Source organism: Notechis scutatus, chromosome 2, assembly GCF_049901735.1.
Source record: "Notechis scutatus isolate UNSWTSFEM ecotype Mainland chromosome 2, rNotScu1.2, whole genome shotgun sequence".
Lineage (NCBI taxonomy): Eukaryota > Metazoa > Chordata > Lepidosauria > Squamata > Elapidae > Notechis > Notechis scutatus.
The window spans coordinates 138,024,544-138,045,266 of NC_142010.1; the positions used below are offsets into that span (position 1 = coordinate 138,024,544).

Genomic DNA, 20,723 nt, shown 5'->3' on the forward strand with positions numbered 1-20,723 from the left:
GGTGCTTCTCTGATTTGCTTGAAGGGAAAAAAGTCTTTTGAGTCTTTTAATAAATGCACCGTTAACTTGGGATTCTTCTCTCTTTTTCAGAGTTGGCAGTGCTTAATTGCTCTCGGAGTTTCCTTCCTGGCTTGTGGGCATACGGTAAGAGTCACAAGAACTTTGCTAACTGAAGATCCGCCTTCAGAGGCAGTTAATTAATTACTGTGTCTACTGCAGAACAAGTAGCCATCAGGGCCAGTGCGTTTCTATGGTTTACTTTGTAAACATATCCAAATGTATGTGCAATTTTGCACAGTGTTAAAATTGTGATAATGGTGTTTAAAAATTATTGGATGTATATGAGAAAAGCTTATGTGTATTTTTCCTTGTTAATCCCCAACAATCACACTCGGGATAAAAATAGATTATCTTAGTACTGCATTAGTTCTCAATGGAGATCTCTCTGTATGCTGCTGAAAGCTACGATACATTATAATTTAACCAAGAAGCTAATATTCCACTCCAGTTGAGACTTATCAAATTAATGTTAATAAACCTAATGGCATAAAATTATATTTCATAAATTACCCTTTAATAGAATATTGCTAACATCTGTAGTTGGAATACAGATATCTAAGCATGCTAGTTAAAAGTTCTTTGGAGCTCAGGAATGCATCTTTGTCCACACTCTGTGCTTCAAGCCACAAATAAATTTCTGTAGAAGCAATAAAGCTATGGGTGGGAGGAGAATCTGCCTGCCTTAAAAAAAAAGAGGGGGGGGACCCCTCCTTAAATCCTAATCATTGTCAAGCTTGTTTTCTATATGTCAGGGCAGTATTCAGACCTAGAGTAAAAACCTTTTTCTGTGATGCTGGGTAAATCACTATCCGTGAATGAAGAGGAGCTAGAATCTGGGGGCAAATATCCCATCTAATTAATTGATACCCATAGACCACTCCTTTCAGTTGATCATGTAAATAGGCAAAGCTGGAAATGTCTTCCCATACCAAGTGGCCTCTGTGCCAACAAAAAGCTCTCTGTGATGCCAGGCTGAGCTGTTTCCCAGTTAAGGTGCAGGCATTGCAAAAATAACCAATGACTTACGAAAAGTGGATAGATGGCCAGACTCTTTAAGTATCAGAGTCAAAACCAGGAAGACCTGCATGATTATAATGGAAGAGATGAAGCCTAGTCATTAACTGCAGAGAGACTGCTTGCTCATAAGATCAAGATCCACATTTAGAACAGAAAAATTATATTCAGTACTTACAAATATTTTCCGTTGGGTTTTTTTGTGTGTGCTTAATCCTCATTTGCTCAAACAAGATAGTATTTGTATTTCCTGCCATTCTTTATGGCAGGCATGTTTATATTAAGGAACAATTTCTGGCTGTCAAATTACTTATCTATGAGAATATGAACATTTTCCTTTAGCCAGAAATGTTTCCCGGCATGAAATATTAAATAAGCACCCATTTTAAAAGCATATGCTCAGCTAAGAATGTGACTGTGTGTTATAATTGGCTTTATTTTGCTCCCTCTGTCATTTTCACTAATGATTTACCTACATTTCTGTTGGCTGCCCCATTCGTCAAACAAAGCATTGCAAAATCTTTCCTGATATCTTAACAGTGCTCTCAGGGAAGGGATAAATATCAAGAGAGAGAGAGAGATCATATTAAGAACCAAGAACATTTCATTCCTGAGTTTTTGGTCAAGATGGAGGGCAAACAGCTTTTAATCCATGTATATATTTTTCCCTAATGGTCTTGTTTAAAGATCTTACTGTCTTACTTACTTAAGCTTGTGCAGTCTTCCCTATCAGGCCTGTATAAGATGTGTCGGGCTACAACCCCAGAATTCCCAGTCTTTGCAACCAGTAAGCGTGATAACAAAGAATTCTGGGATTTGTAGTACTATCACGTGAGAGCAGCCAAATGAGAAAGAACAGGATTTTCCTGCTACTATTTGAGCAGAACCTCCTTCATAAAGTACAATACACTTTAAAAAGAAGGTCCTTCCCGAGTCTGAATGGAGGGGGTTGAGTCTTTAAGAGTCGCATTGAGCAATAATTCAGCCTAAGCCAGCCTGACACTATACAGCTTCTAACTTCCCCATCGCATCTGGAAGGCAAAGGTTGGCGAAGACTTGCTTGCAAATAATACTACTGATGTCCAAATACAACCTTGCGATGAAATTAATGTTTACTTGTTTACTTTGCTACAGTTGAGGTGGAGGTACTAACTTTTTGAAATGTATGTTGTTAATTGTGTTTCAAATTGTGAAGAAATTCTTAAATTCAGATGTTAATTGATTTGAACAACATGCTCCTTATGCATATTATAATACTAACTACTATTCTTGACTAAAGAAAGACTCATTATGGTATAATAGTCAGAACTGAATGAAGCGTGTAAGTAAAATATCCTCCCTTAGACACTGTTTCAGCCAGCTGTCCCATTTACCATCAACACTAAGAGGTTTATGTTTGTATTTTTCCACTTTTTAAAAATATTTATGATAAATCTTGGGATGACTAATGCATTTTAGCAAGGTTAATTTTTCTTTGTTACTAAAAATTGGACTGCTCGGGGTTTGGGTTAAAACTACATTATGTTTACTTTGTATAGATTTAAAAGAGGTGATTTATCGTTTTCCAAGTATTTATAAGTTTGAAAAGATTACTCAGGCTGATTTGTAACTTTTTATCAGAATTATCCCAGGTTTCTGATCAGTCTATGTCGAAAGTTACCTAGTTAAATGAACTGAAGTTCTATTAAAACTCTAAGCTGCTTAACCTTGAATTAAGCAGAGTTCCTGAAATAGTAACTACATAGTCATTCTGTTGGCTTCAATGGGAACAGACTCCTAAACAGAGAATCTCCTAGCTGACCATAGCATTTCTTATTAATGATGTTTTTCAGTTGGAAGGATGCAAATGTAGGAGATCTGTAGGCTTGATTTGTCAGTTTGCATGTTGAGTCTGTGGGAAGAATTTACCCTGTTCAAATATCAAAACGGCTATACTTATAAAATTTTGGGTCACACATTGACTGCTGGGGAGGGGGAATCTTTGCCTGAAAGAGGTAAAATTGGATACACAAAGCTTTCAATAGAATTAACTGGAATCATTCCACAACTCCGGGTTGGGACTTAGAGGCGATAAAGTAGACTACTTTGTATGGATGGGACCCTCTGAAACAAATCTATCCTTCTGCCAAACATATCTAAATTAAAACAGTGATTGCACAACATTTCCCATCCACTTTACAATTTACTTTCCTAGTTGGTGAGTGGTTGTTCCTGTTCTGTGGTTTTTTTTTTTTGTTCCTGTTCTGTTGTTCCTGTTTTGTTTTTTTAAAGAAATGCTCATGCAACAACAAAGTTCATAGAGTTCATAGTTTGATGAGATAATTCCTACTCAGCAAGGGATTATTACCTCTACTCACTAGAAAGGAGTTTATGCAGGACTTAAGATTTGATAGAGAACCACCCACTTCCAGTTGTAGGCAATGTAGATTTGCTACAGCAGAGTATTATATTCTCTGTGTAGACGTATCAAGCTTTGTATTGTGCACGGATGATTGTTTTCCAGTTTTGTTAGCATTATAGTTTACACTGAGGCTGGTTGTGTAATTCTGCTGTTTAAAACAAACAGCAGGCTCTCAGCTGTTCTACACTATTTCTATGCACTTTAAACTTGTAAGTTCTCAGAAGGAAGATAAACTGCCTCTTGGATGTCAATTTCTGTCTGACGCTATTTGAATATAGTACGAGATTTCAAAAAACAGATATGTAGCAATCATGTATTAAAACATTTGAGCTACATAATGGCTTGTATAATGTGAAACAAATGTCTATTTTTATCTGACTTAAACCAATCTGTATACCTAATTTTGATTAAAAAATGGAACATTTTTCAGCTTGGGTCTCTTTCTTTTTAAATTAACATCATGAAGACGATCTAATTCGGGTCACAGCATAATATCTTTCCCAAACACACATGGAAAACATTTCATAAAGGGTAGCTACATGTCCTCTAATTTAGAGAATGGGCAGTTTCCCTCCTGCATTCATTTGAGTGTGGAAGAAGGTTGAACACATCTTGATGAATTATCCCCTCATTGAAAGGAATCTGGAAACTCTTCCTCTCTCTAGTATAACACAATCAACATCTGTGTGAAGTTTTCTATATTATCCTTATAATAAAGAGTAATGGCCTAGAATGGCAGCTACACTGTAATTGAGCTGTGGTGGCACAGTGGTTAGATTGCAGTATTGCAGGCTAACTCTGCTGACTGCCAGCAGTTCGATCCTGACCAGTTCAAGGTTGACTCAGCCTTCCATCCTTCCGAGATAGGTAAAACAAGGAGCCAGATTGTTGGGGGCAATATGATGACTCCATGAACTTCTTAGAGAGGGCTGGCTGTAAAACACTCTGAAGCAGAATATAAATCTAAGTGCTATTGTTAATTTGAACAGAATGATTTCTTGACTGTATGAGAACCAAGGTTCACCATTATTAGGGACTGGCCAGACGCTTTGGCAAAAGGTAAAGTTTGAATGAAAAAAGCAAAGTGTATTGAATTCTCTCAACTAATACCTGTTGCTAAACATAGCTTCCTGTATTTGAATAAAACTTTTTAAAAAACTATTTGAGTTTTTATCCCCATCATCATCACATCCTATGGCTGTGAAATTTATGATGTGAAATCATATACCGTTTCTTCTCTGAACCTACTACAAATATTTTTGTGTCTGCCCTGAGATCTTCTGTTACTCAAGAATTGCACTAGAAGCACTGATTTGATACCTCAATTTTTACAAATATGGATTCTTTGGAACATGCGTTTTTTCTTGCATTTTGATATTTCCATGCTGTCAAAAATGCTGTTTTGTTTTTAGATTTCCAATAAGCAATTTGAACTTTTCATATTATTAAGGTGAGATGAACAAAAACTGAAGACCTAAAGGGTCATCTTTAAAACTTGTTTTAATACCTGACTTTGTGCAAATAAGAAAGAAACTTTGAGTCCTCACTCCTGTAAAGTTGCAATTAGTAAAGTAAAAGTGCAATTTGGAGCCTCTGTGGCGCAGTGGTTAGAGTGCAGTATTGCAAGCTACTGCTGCAGCCAGCTGCCTACAATTTGGCAGTTTGAATCTCACCAGGCTCAACGTTGACTCAGCCTTCCATCCTTCTGAGGTGGGTAAAATGAGGACCCAAATTGTTGGGGGCAATATGCTGACTCTGTAAACCGCTTAGAGAGGGCTGTAAAGCACTATAAAGCGGTATATGTCTAAATGCTATTGCTATTGCTAGTAAACAGGGACACTGGCAAATAACTAAGATGGAAAACAAAGGAACTGCTGAAATATCAGTTGCTGATCACTTGGAAAGAAACAGTTTTTTTTTTTAAAAAAAAACAACTTTTTATCTTGATCAAGTCAAAAAGTAACAATTACACAAATAAGAGAAGCAATGTGGAAGTTTAGATTAAATCATTTAGGACTTGATCCTATTTATTGGTCTTGCTTTAGATTATGTGTGTCCAACTTTTTGTCTTGCTTGAGTCGCACTGAGTGAAGAGGAATTGTCTTGGGTTGCATATAAAATATATATATTATTAATATATATTCATGTATATAATCATATGATGTTAAAAATTTATGAACCTGTGGGGTCGCATTATTAGCTCTCCAGGGCCATGTGTGGCTTGGACATGTTGCTTTAGATAATGCAATAAATACCACACAAACATACACACACATGCACTCACGCACGCATGCACGCATGTGTTTCATATGACTCCATAGCCATATTATTGATCTAATTTGCAGAAACAAACAGTTTGCAGTGGTAAAATAAAACATTAACATATACTTGGCCAATGGAGCAATGTTATAAGGCTTATATACTTCCCACTAAGAAAATATATTTCTAGTATATTCCAAGTAATTTTATATGCAGATTAAATTAAAACTAATGCAGTCATCCTCTTGCATACATACTACACATTATGAGAATTTTTTTTGCTTTTTCCTGTGACAAGCTTTCTTTGCCAGCTTTAAAGGAACTGGAAAGCGTAAGTAATTGTTTTTCTCCCTAAGAAACATTCCAATTCTTACAATATGGAAAACATACACAATTTTTGATCACAAAAATGTTTGGGAATATTCAATATATCATATACAAAGCGAAAAAAAATAGCTTATTGGGGGAAAATGTCAAAGCCTTCAAATACAATCATGACTCATTGAAATATTAATTTAGCATAGGTCTGGCAAGTTGAGATGTAAAACAACATTTGTAAAAGCCAGAACAATGTGTGCATTCATCTAGTTGCCAGGTAATCCTAGACTGTTGTTTTTCTGTGCTAGAAAAGGGTACTCATTTTAAGATTAATAATGTCCTGTGAGTGACATATTGCAAGTCTCATCACAATTAAGAAGCTGTGGTTGTATGTACAATAGTCCTTCAAAATATAGAACATTTGTAGCTCTCCAACCGCACCACTAAATTTCTTGATCCTCAGCCCTGATTTTTAGAAGTACTGCTGAAGAGAACTTTTAAATCTCTTGGATTCCCAAGAACATTGAAACACTTTTAAACTGAACTATATCCTTTCAAATGCCTCAAATTCCAAGTGAAAGGAAGAGAGAAGCACTGCCATGTATGAACACTCAATACATGTTGAATTTCTTAATATTTTGCTAGGTATAGGAGATATGTATGCCTAGTTCATAGTAATCCACACCCATTGTTTTTATAGCAGGTAGGAACATGTTACAGATTAATTCTTTCCAATACTAGGAATGCAGAAAGAACTTGAAATATTAATTTGGTATATTTCTCAAAACACACAAATAAGGTAGTGAGAAATTGATATTGCAAATAGTCTTCAATTTGTGAGTCTAAATGAGATTGAGAGTGTGATTTAGTTACAACAAATTGCTTAATAGCTGAAATTTTATTCTCTGTATCTTAAACCCCAGTTTCATGAGTCTAAAAAAATCTGATGAGGCTTGTTTATGCTGATTCAGTGATCTTTGCATGTGTTCCAGAATAGGAATTCTGGAATTTCCTAGAGCAGATTCAGATCGTGACTAAGGAAAGTGCATTCCTTCCATTATAATTAAAAAGGCAAAGGAATGAAAACACTTAATCCAATAATGAAGTTAAATCCAACAATTCACTCCTAAATAATAGGAAGGGGGTGGCGGTTCAAAGAGTAATATTGAAGAACAAATGATTGCCAAACATAACTAAAAAAAGTTCTCATCAATCAAGCAGTGCAACAAATAGTATGTTAATCTGCAAAACATTAATTTGTACCAAGTTGATACAAATTAATGGAAAGTCTACTTAATGTAGATGTGTCTCCCAACTAGCAGCCAGGAAGGGCATCTGCAAAGAGGAGGTGTGTGTTAAATATTCAAAATGGCAATGACTGCCATATTGACTTTTTTTCACACCCTTTAATTCATGGCTAGCCCTGCAATTGTTACAGCTAAACTTAAGGTAAAATGAAGCTGTTGCACCTATGCAGAACAGAACATGCTCAACCCCCCCTACATATTGTCTCAATCAGTTATATGAACATCTGGAGCACTAGAATTTGCAAGATGGAGATCCCATTCACCCAAACTAAATGATTCTGTACCAGGGTCTTATTTTCTGAATTACACTGTACAGCTTTGTGAGGAGGCATAAAAAGATGAGGAAATTAACTCGTATCATACATGCTTGCTAACAATCAACTACTGTTCAAAACACACCACCTACTCAGATGCAAATGTTTGCTTTGCAGCTTCAGGCAAAATACGGGTAAGATTTCTATCAGGTATTGCTGAAATGATGACGTGTTTTTCAGCAAGGAAGCTGATCTCTCCAAGCGTCAGCTACAAAGAACAGGCCCAGAGAGAGAGAGAGACGGAGAACAATCTATCCTCAGGGATTTGGTTCTCTGATGTTTTCAAGAAACTAAGATTCCCCCAACCTATTTACTATGGACTGTCATTTCCATGGTTATGCTAGCCGGGGGCAATTGGAGTTGTAAATATAAAATTCCAGATATAAGGAAGGCACCTACTTGGGCGAGTTTGATCAACACCCAGCCTTTCATCTTCGAGGCCTTTGCTTAGAAGATCTTGAAAACCCTTCTTTAGAACTTCAACACGTCCCGAAACAAACTCCTGAAGAGATTTAGTGCCAACTGTATTTATTAAATATTTAAACAAGGAACAGTAGAATAGGATCAAATAATGGCCGCTATGTTATCAAAGATTCATTCACTGATATAACAAATCCCTTTAACCCTTAGAATTGGCCAAATAGGTCTGTCCCTTATATAAAACAGGAGTCACTAATTGGATTTTGAGAACAAAATATCTCTATGAAGTATTTCTATCTTGAAAGACACTTGACAATGATTTTAAAAGCCTTCCTATTCTACAAAGAAAAAAATAGCGTCTAGGCTAAGATGTAATTTACTTGCAAATTTAGCAGTTTTGCCTGGGAGTGGTTTGTTCATAAGAGCCTGGTTCAGCCCTCTTAAAAAATGAATCACCGCCAGTGGAACTTTGGAACGCTGTGATTGGATTGTGCATTCCTATGATTGGCTGTCAAGTAACTTCTCGCTTCTAATCTGCTCAATTCTGTAGCACACCGGATGCTCATTCTCGCTTAATTTTCAAAGGGAGCCTGACAAATAGAGCATCTGTGATCTCTGGAAATAGATCTTAGTATTTAAGTAGTTGTTTGGATTATTCAGCAATGGATTGGGTTTGCCTACTGTGCTAGGCCACAATGTGGCTTGTTTTGCATTCAGCAAATAACTGCATTATGGCCTACAAAAAAAAAGGGCGTATTATGTCAATTTTCGCTTGAAATCCTTAGATTTTGTTGCTGTTCTTCATGGTTAAAAGCTGGCGTCAAATTATCTAAGAGAACTCGGAGATTTAAAAAAACTTGGAAAAATTAGAATAGGGCCATGCTTCGTTACACTAAGGTCCTTTCTCAGCTTGGAATTGTGTCAGAATTGCACACACAAAAACCTAGGCTAGCTAATGAAATAATTGATCTGCTGGAAGATAAGAAGCAGCTTTGCTTGCCATTTCCTGGGTGATTCCTTTACAGGCTAGTCACCTCCTGGGGAATTTGGAGATCTCATATTTGATTTCTGGATTTTACTTCTTTCAGAATTTCTAACTGCCACCAACTTCTCTTTTTTTTGTCTTGCCTAGTATCATCTGGGACTCACTTCTCAGCCTGAACTCTTTCTTCTGAAAAATGTTGATGCTGTCCCAATCATGAACAGATGAAATCTTGTCCACCACCGTCAACCGAGTGTAACTTATTTGAAACACCTTTTCAATGCTGCACAAAACCAAATTTTGATTGGTTCTGATATTAGCGGGTACAAGTCAAGAATGGCCAATGGAGACTGAGCTTCCCCTTGAAAGAAGAAGCAGGAAGGAGAGTCAAATTATGAAGAGTTATCTGTTACACTGGGAAACAGACCTCTTTAGAGGCTGGCTGTACATGAGGTCAACTATGAAGGCTATTAAAGGACTATTGACAAAGTTGAAGCATACCTTGTAAGTGAGAAAAATGGTTCTAATTGACAGACAGCTGCAAAATGCAGAAGGTAACAAAAAGGTGAAGAGCTATGAATGAAATAAGGGGGCTCAACTTAATATTTATTTTTTTTGCACATCTCAGTTCATTTATGAGGAGGCTGGAAGAGAATTACACTGGAGAGAGTCGCAAATAAAGGGAGAGTTTGGTACCATCTTCCTCTTTTTCCACTTAAAAATCCTTACCTCTTTATTGGCATAAATAGGTACATATTTGTAAATAAAAGTTCTGATAGGAAGCCTCCCACTTAATACAAAGTGTCATTAATCTGTTTTGGAAGGATTCACAATTCTCTCTTAACTTCTGATTTCTGGAATGCTGTTAGATTGGGTTCTAGAAATTAAGCAATATCCTGCTTTAATTCAAAAGGAAAATTGAACAGAACTTTCTGAAACTCTTAATGATCATAATCCACCAGGAAGAGTATCTGCGTGAGCCCTATATAAGACATTAAATAAAGATGAACAAATAGAAGATGGAATAAGAACACATTTCAAGTTTTTTAGGATTAGACCAGTATTTCTCAATCTTGGCAGTTTGAGGATGGGTGGACTTCAACTCCCAGAATTCCATTGGCTGAGGAATTCTGGGAGTTGAAGTCCACCCATTTTCAAGTCCCCAAAGTTGAAAAAGAGTGGTTTAGACAAAAATAATTATAGGTTTCCCAGCGATGTTCCTATCCTAAATTCAATGTTTCATCCCATTTCCTTCATATGGCATATTCCTGTGCTTTGCATACATGAAAAGCATGTGTTTGCTAACCCTTTGGTTCCCTGTTTTGTTTAACTGTTGTAGGGAGTTTTTTGTTTCCTTTTGTTTCATGCAAGTCTAATTCCTGAGCATACTATTTGCTTCAGTGTGCTTAAACTGCAGATTCTGCTTAGCCCAAAATCATTCTGAATTGTCATTGTTTTTCCAACTGGGTCCCTGATTCTTTTCTCCAGAAGCTGTAAGACCATAGACTCTAAGGAAAAAACATGATTACTAAGAATAAATAAACCTAGAGGCTGTTGTTTCCTCTCAAGAAAGTTTAGTAGTGAGAAGAAGAATATAGAGAAAGGTAAATTCCAAAGAAATCCACTGTAGGTCCTCTTTCTTAATTGCTGGTGGAAAACTCCAGCCCTATGATGGCCCCAAAACTCTGGCTGTTCCACTAGCAATGTAAGGGCATGTCAAGTGGGTTAGGGAAGCTTTGGATGCATTAGTGTCCCTGATCTTTAATGACAATTATCATCAAGAAGGAATAGAAGTAACAAATCCAATAATAATTCTCCCTTGTCCCAATTTCTTGAAGATTAATCAACCTTCTTTTCTGAGCTTGAATTAAACATGAAGCCTTTTGCTCAAGAGGTTCTATATCTCGAAGACTTTTGCCCTCATCCTTGAGTTTAATCTGTTCTGCTTTTTCTGGCTTCTGCTAGCATTGTTCAAGTTATGCCTCAGGCTCTGGATAAAAGTGTTTGTTCATTCAAGTACAAAGAAAGTTTCACGCACATTTTTACAGTTGGAGAGACAGAACTGGGAGGAATTTCTTTGATAGAGAGCAGGGGTCTCCAAACTTGGCAACTTTAAGACTTGTGGACTTCAATTCCTAATGTTCCCCAAACAGCATGGCTGGCTAAGAAATTCTGGGAGTTGAAGTCCACAAGTCTTAAAAGTTGCCAAGTTTGGAGACTCCTGATATAGATTATACACAATCCGATTTACATAGTTCACCTTGGTTTCAAGTCAGAAAACAATATAGGGCTAGACAGATTGTTCAAAATGCTACCTGAGCATGCACAGGATTGCAACCTTGTACTTACTCTCTAAGCTTTGTTATAAAACTTGTTCAATGCAGTATTAAGATTGGAGGAATTCCACCACAGACTATCCACTCAATCCTTGTATCACTTTTCCCTTTGAGAAGTAGCTTTCTAGCCCTCATGACAGGATCACTTAAAAAAAAGAAAGAAAGGCACGTGTGATAAAATATATATATTTTACTTGAAATCCTATATTTTGCATTTGATATTTCACTTCCCATTTCGTCTCCTTTTCTGTGATTGCCAGCAACTTCAAAGTCCATAGTCCATTCCCATTTTCCTGCAGTCCAGTTCCAGAATAAAAAGACAGGTTTTTAAAGATCGTGTAGGAGATAGCGTACTCTACATCAAACAATTTTCATATCTTCTATCTCACATCTGAGAATAAGGATACCGTGGTATCTCTCATTGTAAAATGCCTCCCATCACATCTCCTTTTTAACCATCATTGGTGGCATACCTTAGCATGACCAGATTTATTTGTTGCTTTCACATTCCGGTGTTAAGATTTAATTTAATTTCCAGACCTTTATGAGAGGATGCACCTAGATGCAAAAATAAAATAAACGCACTCAGCATTGAACTTTGATTTCAGAAATTTCCCATTCCAAAACCATTCAAGTTTCCAATCCTTACATTCAGAAATAAATTGGCAATATTGGTAGAAAACACTAATGCTCATAAATACTACAGCTGCTTTAGTTGGCCAACGTGCATCCTATCTCTGAATATTAGATATTCTCTTTGATTTTGGAAATCTAATGTTGACATAGCTTTAAAACAAAGTTATGCCAACAAAGTCGCATAGTCTTTAACCATGACAGGTAGATGTTCTTTTGCAACAGTCTTGTATGTAGTTTGGGGCAGATGTGTCTTGTTCAGCAATAAATTGAGACTGGCTTCTAAGACTGGCTGCAAAGCTGTTGCCAAAACTTTGCTTTCTGCTTCAGATTGAAGAATGTAATATTCCTATGCTCAAACAGATGTCCAAGTCTCTTACTTGACCTGGATGCACAGGTACATTTGAACTCACTAGGTTGATGGTACTACCAGAACGATCAGATAGCAATGAAAATGATTCAAGGTGCTCAAAATATTTGTAACTGGGCAATAAAATATTTGGTTTAGTACCTTTGGTATCAATTGCTTTGAAAAGTTTAATGTTACAAAATCCATTTTCCTTTTTGTTAATTTTGCTTGACATTTGGTACTAATTTATTTGAAATGTTGGGTCAGCCATTTTGGTTTATTTAAATGAAAATCCAGATCTTCAAATAAATATCAAATACTTACTCCTCTTTTGGGGATCTCATCTTATACCAAATGTACGTCATTACAATTCCTTGCATTCTGTGACTTTTTAAAAAATTAATAATAATACAGAACTGCTTTAAGTACAGTAATTGCAAACATGAGAACCAATGGTGGTTTTCAAAGTGGTTTACCACCAGTTCGGTGGGTGTGGCTTGGGGGGTATGCTTTGCGCGCGTGCCAAACACACACTTTGCGCATGTGTAGAGGCTTTCCTGCTAACCTCCTGCAATCCCTGTAGCTTCAACAGCTGATGTGCAGCAATCTGCTATGCCGTGCAAAGCAGCTGTGCTTCAAAAGCAGGGAATAAAGACCAGTATGGGAGCCCAGGCAGGCAGGTGGGCCCAACAGCAGCTCGTCAGAACCGGTTCAGTCTCGGCTGATCTTTGGCGCTACCAGTACGCCAGAACTGGGCTGAACTGGTAGAATAGCACCACTGATGAGAATTGCTCTCTCCCCTCATTCTTCTATCTGAATGATATTGTAAAAACACTTGGATGGGTGAGAGGAAGAACACTGAAGCTTCAGAGGAACTACTCTGGAGGTAGATAATTAGTGCTAAATGGAAGTTGTTGAGGAATACTTGAAAGGTAGGAAAGGAAGGAAGAAGGGAGGGAGGTGTAGAGGGAGGAAAGAAAGAAAGAGAAAGAAAAAAAGAAAGAAGAGAGAGAGAGAGAGAGAGCAGGAAATATATAGGTACAAAACAGGGATGGGATCCGACTGGTATAACTACCGGTTCTGTCTATTAGCATTGCGCGCGCATGCGCAAATCATGCGAGTGCAATTTACAACCTGCTGAGCTGCCTGGACAGCTGAGCAGCGCTGCATGCAGGTGCACAGCGGTTGGAAAAGCCCTTTTTTCCTGCTTTTTCAACTGCAGCTGTGTCGCGCAAAGCAGCTGAGGTTGAAAAAGCAGGAAATAAAGGTCAGGTAAGAGCCCGGGCGGGCACAACAGCAGCAGACATAGAACCAGTTCTATGTCTCCTGCTCTTCGGAGCAACCTGTTCTACAGAGGTGGACAGAACAGGTAGAAACCCACCCCTGGTACAAACTGCTTGAATGGGTATTGTGGAAAAACTTTTGATGTGCTGCAGAATCTTCAAAATTGTTCCCAGAAATGGTGCCCATCTTAAGACAATTATCAACATTGGTGTCTGCACAAACAAGATGACACTTGTGGGATCATGATGCCTTGTCTGTTTTTATTATGTTCATGCATGTGCAAAGGAGGTGGGGTTTTCTGTTGTGATGTCGCAGCTTCCATCATTCCCTGTTTATAGACTGCCAGTTACCTGAATCAGCTGTCCGAATTTGCTTAGATAAACACTCTTTAATTACATCCAAGATAATCTGGGAGTTGACTTTGTGTATAGAATCCATAAGATATTGTAGCTGACTTCTTGACATATAAGTATTGCTGCAACTAGTGCAGGAGTGAGCTGCTTCCAGACCACATACGGGTCTCCAGCTCCTTTCTGCCCTGTCCAGAGCCCCCTACAATGCTATATATTGGCAGCAAAATCATCCATTAAAAATGCAGGTAAAATAGATGCCTTAATCCTCCAGTAATGTTAATGCACCTATGTTGTGAAAATAAGGCTGGAAGCCTCACTGCCATGCTTCAGTTGAAGTCAGAAGCTGAACAAGTGTTAACTTTGTTCTTTCTCAACTACTTGGGAAGTGCAGAAATAATGTTTGAGGTTGATGAGAAAAGCTGGACAACTTCGGAAAACAAGATATAACAAGTATTACAATACCTCCGTTACTTGGAAATAGAAAACTAAATAAATTGCAGGTGACAAAATATATATATTGATTTTTAAACACAACCTAAAATAAAAGGGCTTGAACAGCTCCATTCTGAAATCAAATGCTGTTCTTAAAGCAGCCATTTAGTGTCTACTTCTTTAGTGTCCGTTCTCCAAAATGGAGAGAGAATATCAATCCTGCCCTCCCAATATTGTTCCGAAGTGACAGCCAGATTGCTAAACTTAAAAGAGTAATCACAATCTTAAATCACGATCCCTAAAACACTAGACTTGCTTTTTGTTTCTTCATATTGGATGTGTAAATTCAACATCATGACTTCAAACCATCTTTTTAAAAAAAATTCTTATGATTGCAAGCATAATCTAAAGAAGAAAGTGATATCTTCACAGGAATTGGAAACAATGCATATAAATTAGCAGGTGGTGTTCATGGCCTGCTTTTCTGTATAAATCACTTTTGTTCCTGGAAAGGATCCTGTTTTAATATGTTTCTTTTGGAGACGATCAGTGGTCAGAATACAGAATAACAGAGTTGGAAGGGACTTTGTAGGTCATCTAGTCCAACCCCCGGCCCAAGCAGGAGACCCTATGCCATTTCTGACAAGAGGCTGTCCAGTCTCTTCAGTGATGAAGCACCCACAACTTCTGGAGGCAAGTGGTTCCACTGGTTGATTGTTCTGTCAGAAAATTTCTCCTTATTTCTAGGTTGAACCTCTCTTTGATCTGTTTCCATCCATTGTTCCTTGTCTGGCCTTCAGGTGTTTTGGAAAATAGATTGTTTCCCTCTTTTCTGTGACAGCCTCTGAAATATTGGAACACTACTATATACAGTATGTCATCCCTGGTCCTTCTCTTCACTAGGCTAGTGAAGAAGGCGGAAGGAAGTACAGACATGACATTCAGTGGTGGGAAGGAAGCCAAAGGAAGAATGAAAGGAGTCTCACATAGCTTTGGATTTCCTGATGTGAGTCAATCTTTTTCCTAACCATTTTTTCTTTTAATGAAAAATATCCTAATAATAATCCCTGAAGAAGCAATTTGCAACAACTATATGACTTCCAGCTACAGGATTATTGTCTGGGAGAAGCCAATAGATCATAGAGAAGAACAAATCCAAATTGGATCCAGCATATAAGTAGTCTTTGACTTAAACCATCCCTGCTTCTCCTAGACAATAATCCAAAGCTATGTGAGACTCCTTTCATTCTTCCTTTGGCTTCCTTCCCACTAGTGAATGTCATGTCTGTACTTCCTTCCCCCTTCTTCACTAGTCTAGTGAAGAGAAGAACCAGGGATGACATATATAGAATAGAATAGAATAGAATAGAATAGAATAGAATAGAATAGAATAGAATAGAATAGAATAGAATACCTTTATTGTCATTGCATTCTACAAATACAATGGAATTTGAAAGCTACTCCAGCACAGTGTCCCAAACACCACATCACAATCACACTACAGAGTATTTAAAAATTAAAATAATTAAAATAATAATTAAAAACTAGTCTAAAACCTATCTAAAACATATAGTAAGTTAGATAGTTTAAAAATGCCACTATATACATAGGGCTAAATCACATATGCATTGTTTGATTCAAGACAATTATTGCCTTGGAAAAGAAACTGTGACATATATAGCAGTGTTCCAATATTTGAGAGGTGGTTCAAAGTTACAACAGCACTGAAAAAAAGTGACTAACAACCAGTCCTTATAACCATTGCAACATTCCCCGCATTCATGTGATTGTTATTTGGGCTCTTGGCAACCAGCATGTATATACTGTACGACAGCTGCAGTGTCCCAGGGTCATGCATTCGCCAATTGCAACCTTCCCAGTTGGCTTCCGACAAGTCAATGAGGAAGGCATGTTAACTTAACGACTCCATAATTGACTTAACAACTGCAGCAATTTGCTTAATAATCATGGCGAGTAAGATTGTAAAGTTGGGCATTGATTCACTTAACAAATTCTGGTCTCGATTGCAGGCATAGGTCGAGGACTACTTTTACTTCTGACTCTCCCTGCCTTTAACCTGTTTTATTTGCTTGCTTTGAAAGAATTAAGAGAGGAATTCATCCCTCCTAATTAGGTTGCCCAAGTTTTCAGACATTTGGAGTAAAATCCTTTCTTCCTAAACATTTTAGATATATAATAAACAAGGCTGGTCTGTTATTCAATGTTGCTTGTTTTTTGATGTAAATATTTATGTTTCTGTATCCAGCTGAGACATTACAATGCCAAATGATCACATGAAGACTCAGTTTATACATTAGATATTTTCTTACAATTCAGCATGAAGTTTGTTTAATCTGGGCTTAATGTACTGTATAAACCCACCTAGCTTGTTCAATAACACTTCAATTTAAAACTATAGCTTATTAGAAGGTATGAACCAAACTATTATGCTGAATATGATGAAACCTAATCTAGGTTTCTGACACCCATCCCCAAATCTCTCTCTCTCTCCCTCTCCCCCCTCCCCCTCCCTCCCTCCCTCCCTTCTCTCTCTTTCTCTCTCTTTTCTCTCTCTCTCTCTCTCACACGCACACATAAAGATAAATTGAGAAAGAAAGAAACTTAACTAAAATGAACACTAAATCATGAAAATATCCATAAAGTGAAGTTCAAACATGGCTCTTGTTAGAAATAAAAAGAAAAAAAACCACTTTTAACCACTCCATGATTAAAATCCATTAGGGACATCAGAGGTCAGAAATATTTGCTTCAGAAGCTTGACAAATTTTTAATTATGAAATTCTAAAGGCTCTATAGACTCTGTTGTCTCTGTATATGGTTTTTGTTATTTGTTGCAGCCTTCTCTTTTTTTCTTGATTCTCTTTTTTTTTTTCTTTTTCTCTTTGTTGTTTTATCAAATAAAAAAAAATCTAATAGACTCCAAATCCATTCCCCTCTCCCTTTTTTTAAATGACTTTAGCAGAGATCCAAAGCTTCAGATCAAACTAAAAAGCATTCCTGCATAAACCCCATCCTCAGTGAATATTACTCTGGAGCCACAGGTTTAATTTATTGCAAGTACCATCAGGAAATGGAAGTCAGGACTGCGATTCCCAAATATTATGCTAACCCCAAATCACTGGAACCTTGTCAGTATAAAGTTGAGGGGAAGACAATGCATTCAAACATCATAACTGCAAACACATCTTATTTCTTTAAAGAAAGAAAGAAAAAAAATACAAAAAAACATGACTTTGGGACCCACAACCACAAAAGGTTAGACATGACAATATTTGTGACTGTAACTGTCGAGTCCGTCGCAGGGAAAGGAGACTCGGGAGCCAGTGACTTAGTTCAGCTCTTTATTAAGTCCCGAGATCGGCTCGGGCTACAGAAGAAAAGCGGCGGCTTTTATTCTCTGGCTGCGGCGGCCACAGCCAATGACACCGCTTTGAATCTCCCGCGATTAGTTTCCACCAATCGCGGGAGATTCGCGGCGGGCCAATCAGTGCGGCTCGCTCAGCCAATCAGGTTGCCGTGCGTTCTGACCAATCACAGTGCGGTGCTTGCAAGTATGCTAATGGATCGTACAGAACACCCCCTCCCCTCTTGGTATGGTCCTACGTAACGTAGTCCCGTAAGTAGGCGGGGCTCCGTACTTGCCTACTTGACCTGCGCAGGTTAGTTGTTGGTTGGTTCGGTCGGGTTCTGTGTCGCTCTCTGCCTCGTCGATGGAACCGCCTGGAAGTGTGAGCCGGGCCTTTCGTTGCAGCTCCCTCCCGGTCTACCCGGGCTGGTTGAGCTGCTGTTGTCACTGCTCCCACTCGGTCTTTCCGGGCTGGTTGAGCTGGCCTGGCTGCTTCTCCCTGGTGAGGCTTCAAGCTGGGTGTCTGTTTCTGTCTCGGTTGGTAAGTATTCCTGGTTTCTTTCTGGTTGGGGTTGGTTCCCTGGGCCTTCCCTCCCCTCTTGGTTTGTGCTGGGGAGGTTCCCTTCTCTTTCTGGGTGTCTGTCTGTGCTTGTTTGCGTGTCGGTTGTGGTTGTTCTTGATCTTATTTGATCGATGTGTCGTTTCCATTCTTGTCCGTTGGTTGTTTGTAGCCGGTACGAGCGGGGACCTGTTGCCTGGGTTATCGTCGCCGGTATCCAGAGGGGGTCCCCTCTCAGGTTTTTTGCTAGGGGGGACCTTAGTTTCCTCCCCATTAGGAGTTCTGCGGGGCTTTTGTTGGTCGTTGTGTTTGGGGTTATGTGCTGGATGAAAAGAAGTTTATTTATTTTTTCCTGCATGTTTCCAGTCTCAATTTTTTGAATTGTTTTTTTCGTGAATTGGACCATTCGTTCCGCCCTACCATTCGCCGCCGGATGAGCCGGCGCTGTCAGGGCGTGCCGTATTCCCCGTTCCGCTAGGAATTTCTCGAATTCCAGAGCGGTGAACTGTGGTCCGTTATCTGACACGACCACGTCTGGGAGGCCGTGGGTTGAGAATAGTCTGTTGAGTTCTCGGATGACGGCCTCGGTGGTGGTAGTTTTCATGTCGCTTACCTCCAGCCAGTTGGAGTAAGCGTCTACCGTTATGAGGAATGTGTGTCCTTTTGTGGGTCCAGCGAAATCTATGTGTATCCTGGACCATGGTCCCCTGGGGTTTCCCACTCCCGGATTGGGGCGGCGGGTGGGCATGGTCTGGATTCCTGGCATTGCTTGCAGCTAGCCACCCAGGCTTCAATTTGCTTGTCCATCCCTGGCCACCAAGCGTAGCTTCTGGCTAAGGCTTTTGACCTGACGATTCCCGGGTGCCCCTCATGTAACAAGTCCAAGAACCTTTTTTTGTAATTTTTCTGGGATTACCACCCTGTCCCCCCAAAATATACACCCCTTCTGCGTGGAAAGTTCCAATTGTTTGTTTTTAAAAGTCCTGAATGTCTCGTCGACGTCTTTTTCCGGCCAGCCCTTCTCCGTCCATTGTAATACCCGCGCCAGACGTTTGTCTTTATTTGTTTCGTGGGCAATGTCTGACGCGGTTAGGGGGAGGTTGGGTATGGCCTCGATGCTCAAGGTGGATGTTGTGGGTGCTGGGTCGGCGTCCAGGTCGGGTAGCGGTGTGCGGCTCAAGGCGTCTGCGTGTGTGATCGTTTTGCCAGGTCGGTGGATCAGCCGGTAACTGTAGGCGGCGAGGAACTCAGACCACCTTGTCATTCTTGGGGATAGAATGTTCGGGGTGGCCTTGTTCCCTGCCAGGATGCCCAACAACGGCTTGTGGTCCGTGATGATGGTGAATGTCCTGCCGTAGAGGTACTTGTGGAATCTTTTGACGGCAGCGATGATTGCCAGGGCTTCCTTGTTGAGTTGGCTATAGTTCCTTTCCGGCTTCAACAAGGTTCTTGAGTAAAAGGCGATGGGTGCTTCGTTTCCGTTCGGGAGTGTGTGGCTGAGGATCGCCCCAATCCCGAACGGTGATGCATCGCACGTGACTGTCAGCGGGAGGGTCTCGTTGCATTGGATGAGGACGGCATCCGATGTGAGTAGGTCCTTGGTTTGGTTGAAGGCAGTTTCCTCTCGTTTCCCCCAGGTCCAGGTGGCTGTTTTATCGAGCAGCCTATGCAACGGTTCCGCCGTGGTCGCCTTTTGGGGTAGGAAAACATTGTAGAAATTAATCAGCCCAAGAAATGCCTGCAGTTCTGTTTTGTTCCTTGGTCTGGGGGCTTCTTTGATGGCTCTGATTTTTTTTCGGTTGGGTGAATGCCGTGCCGGTCTAGGAGATATCCTAGGAACTCGACCCTCTCTGTATGCAGCTGGCATTTTTCTTTTTTGACTTTAAGCCCAGACTCTTTGAATTTTGTTAGTACCTCCCTTAGGCGACCCTCCAGTTCTCTTTGGTTGGCTGCTGACACCAGTACGTCGTCGAAGTAAGGCACCACCCCCTTGATCCCTTGTAGGAGTCTTTCCATGAGGCTCTGGAAAATTCCTGGGGCTACGCTGACTCCAAACTGGAGTCTCTTACAGCGGAAGGCCCCCGGTGGGTTACTATGGTCTGCGCCTCGGCGGTTTCTGCGTCGACCGGTAACTGTTGGTAAGCTTGTGCCAAGTCGAGCTTCGCAAAACCTTGCCTCCCCCAGTGAGTGTAGGAGGTGCTGTACTACTGGGACGGCGTAGGCGCTTTGTTGTAAGGCGCAATTTAGGGTGGCCTTATAGTCCCCACAGATTCTCACCGACCCATCGGGCTTGACTGGGGTGACTATGGGGTCTCCCACCGGGCGTGATCAGTTG

At 39.6% G+C, this 20,723-nt stretch overlaps 1 protein-coding gene across 6 annotated transcripts in view; it reads left to right on the top strand.

Moving 5' to 3' along the window:
* Positions 1-12,716, top strand: part of SLC11A2 (solute carrier family 11 member 2) — a 70,993-nt gene extending 58,277 nt beyond the window's left edge. For 3 of the 6 annotated variants that reach the window (XM_087956347.1, XM_026677335.2, XM_026677338.2), the window contains 2 exons: positions 91-144; positions 9,226-12,716. In XM_087956347.1, the coding sequence (XP_087812473.1) occupies positions 91-144; positions 9,226-9,303 (132 nt within the window). In that variant the 3' untranslated portion in view covers positions 9,304-12,716. Of the gene's footprint in view, positions 1-90; positions 3,905-6,032 lie in introns of those variants that run through there. The other 3 variants (XR_015747793.1, XM_087956349.1, XM_087956348.1) reach the window with 3 other exon arrangements.
* The last annotated feature ends 8,007 nt before the right edge of the window (positions 12,717-20,723 follow it).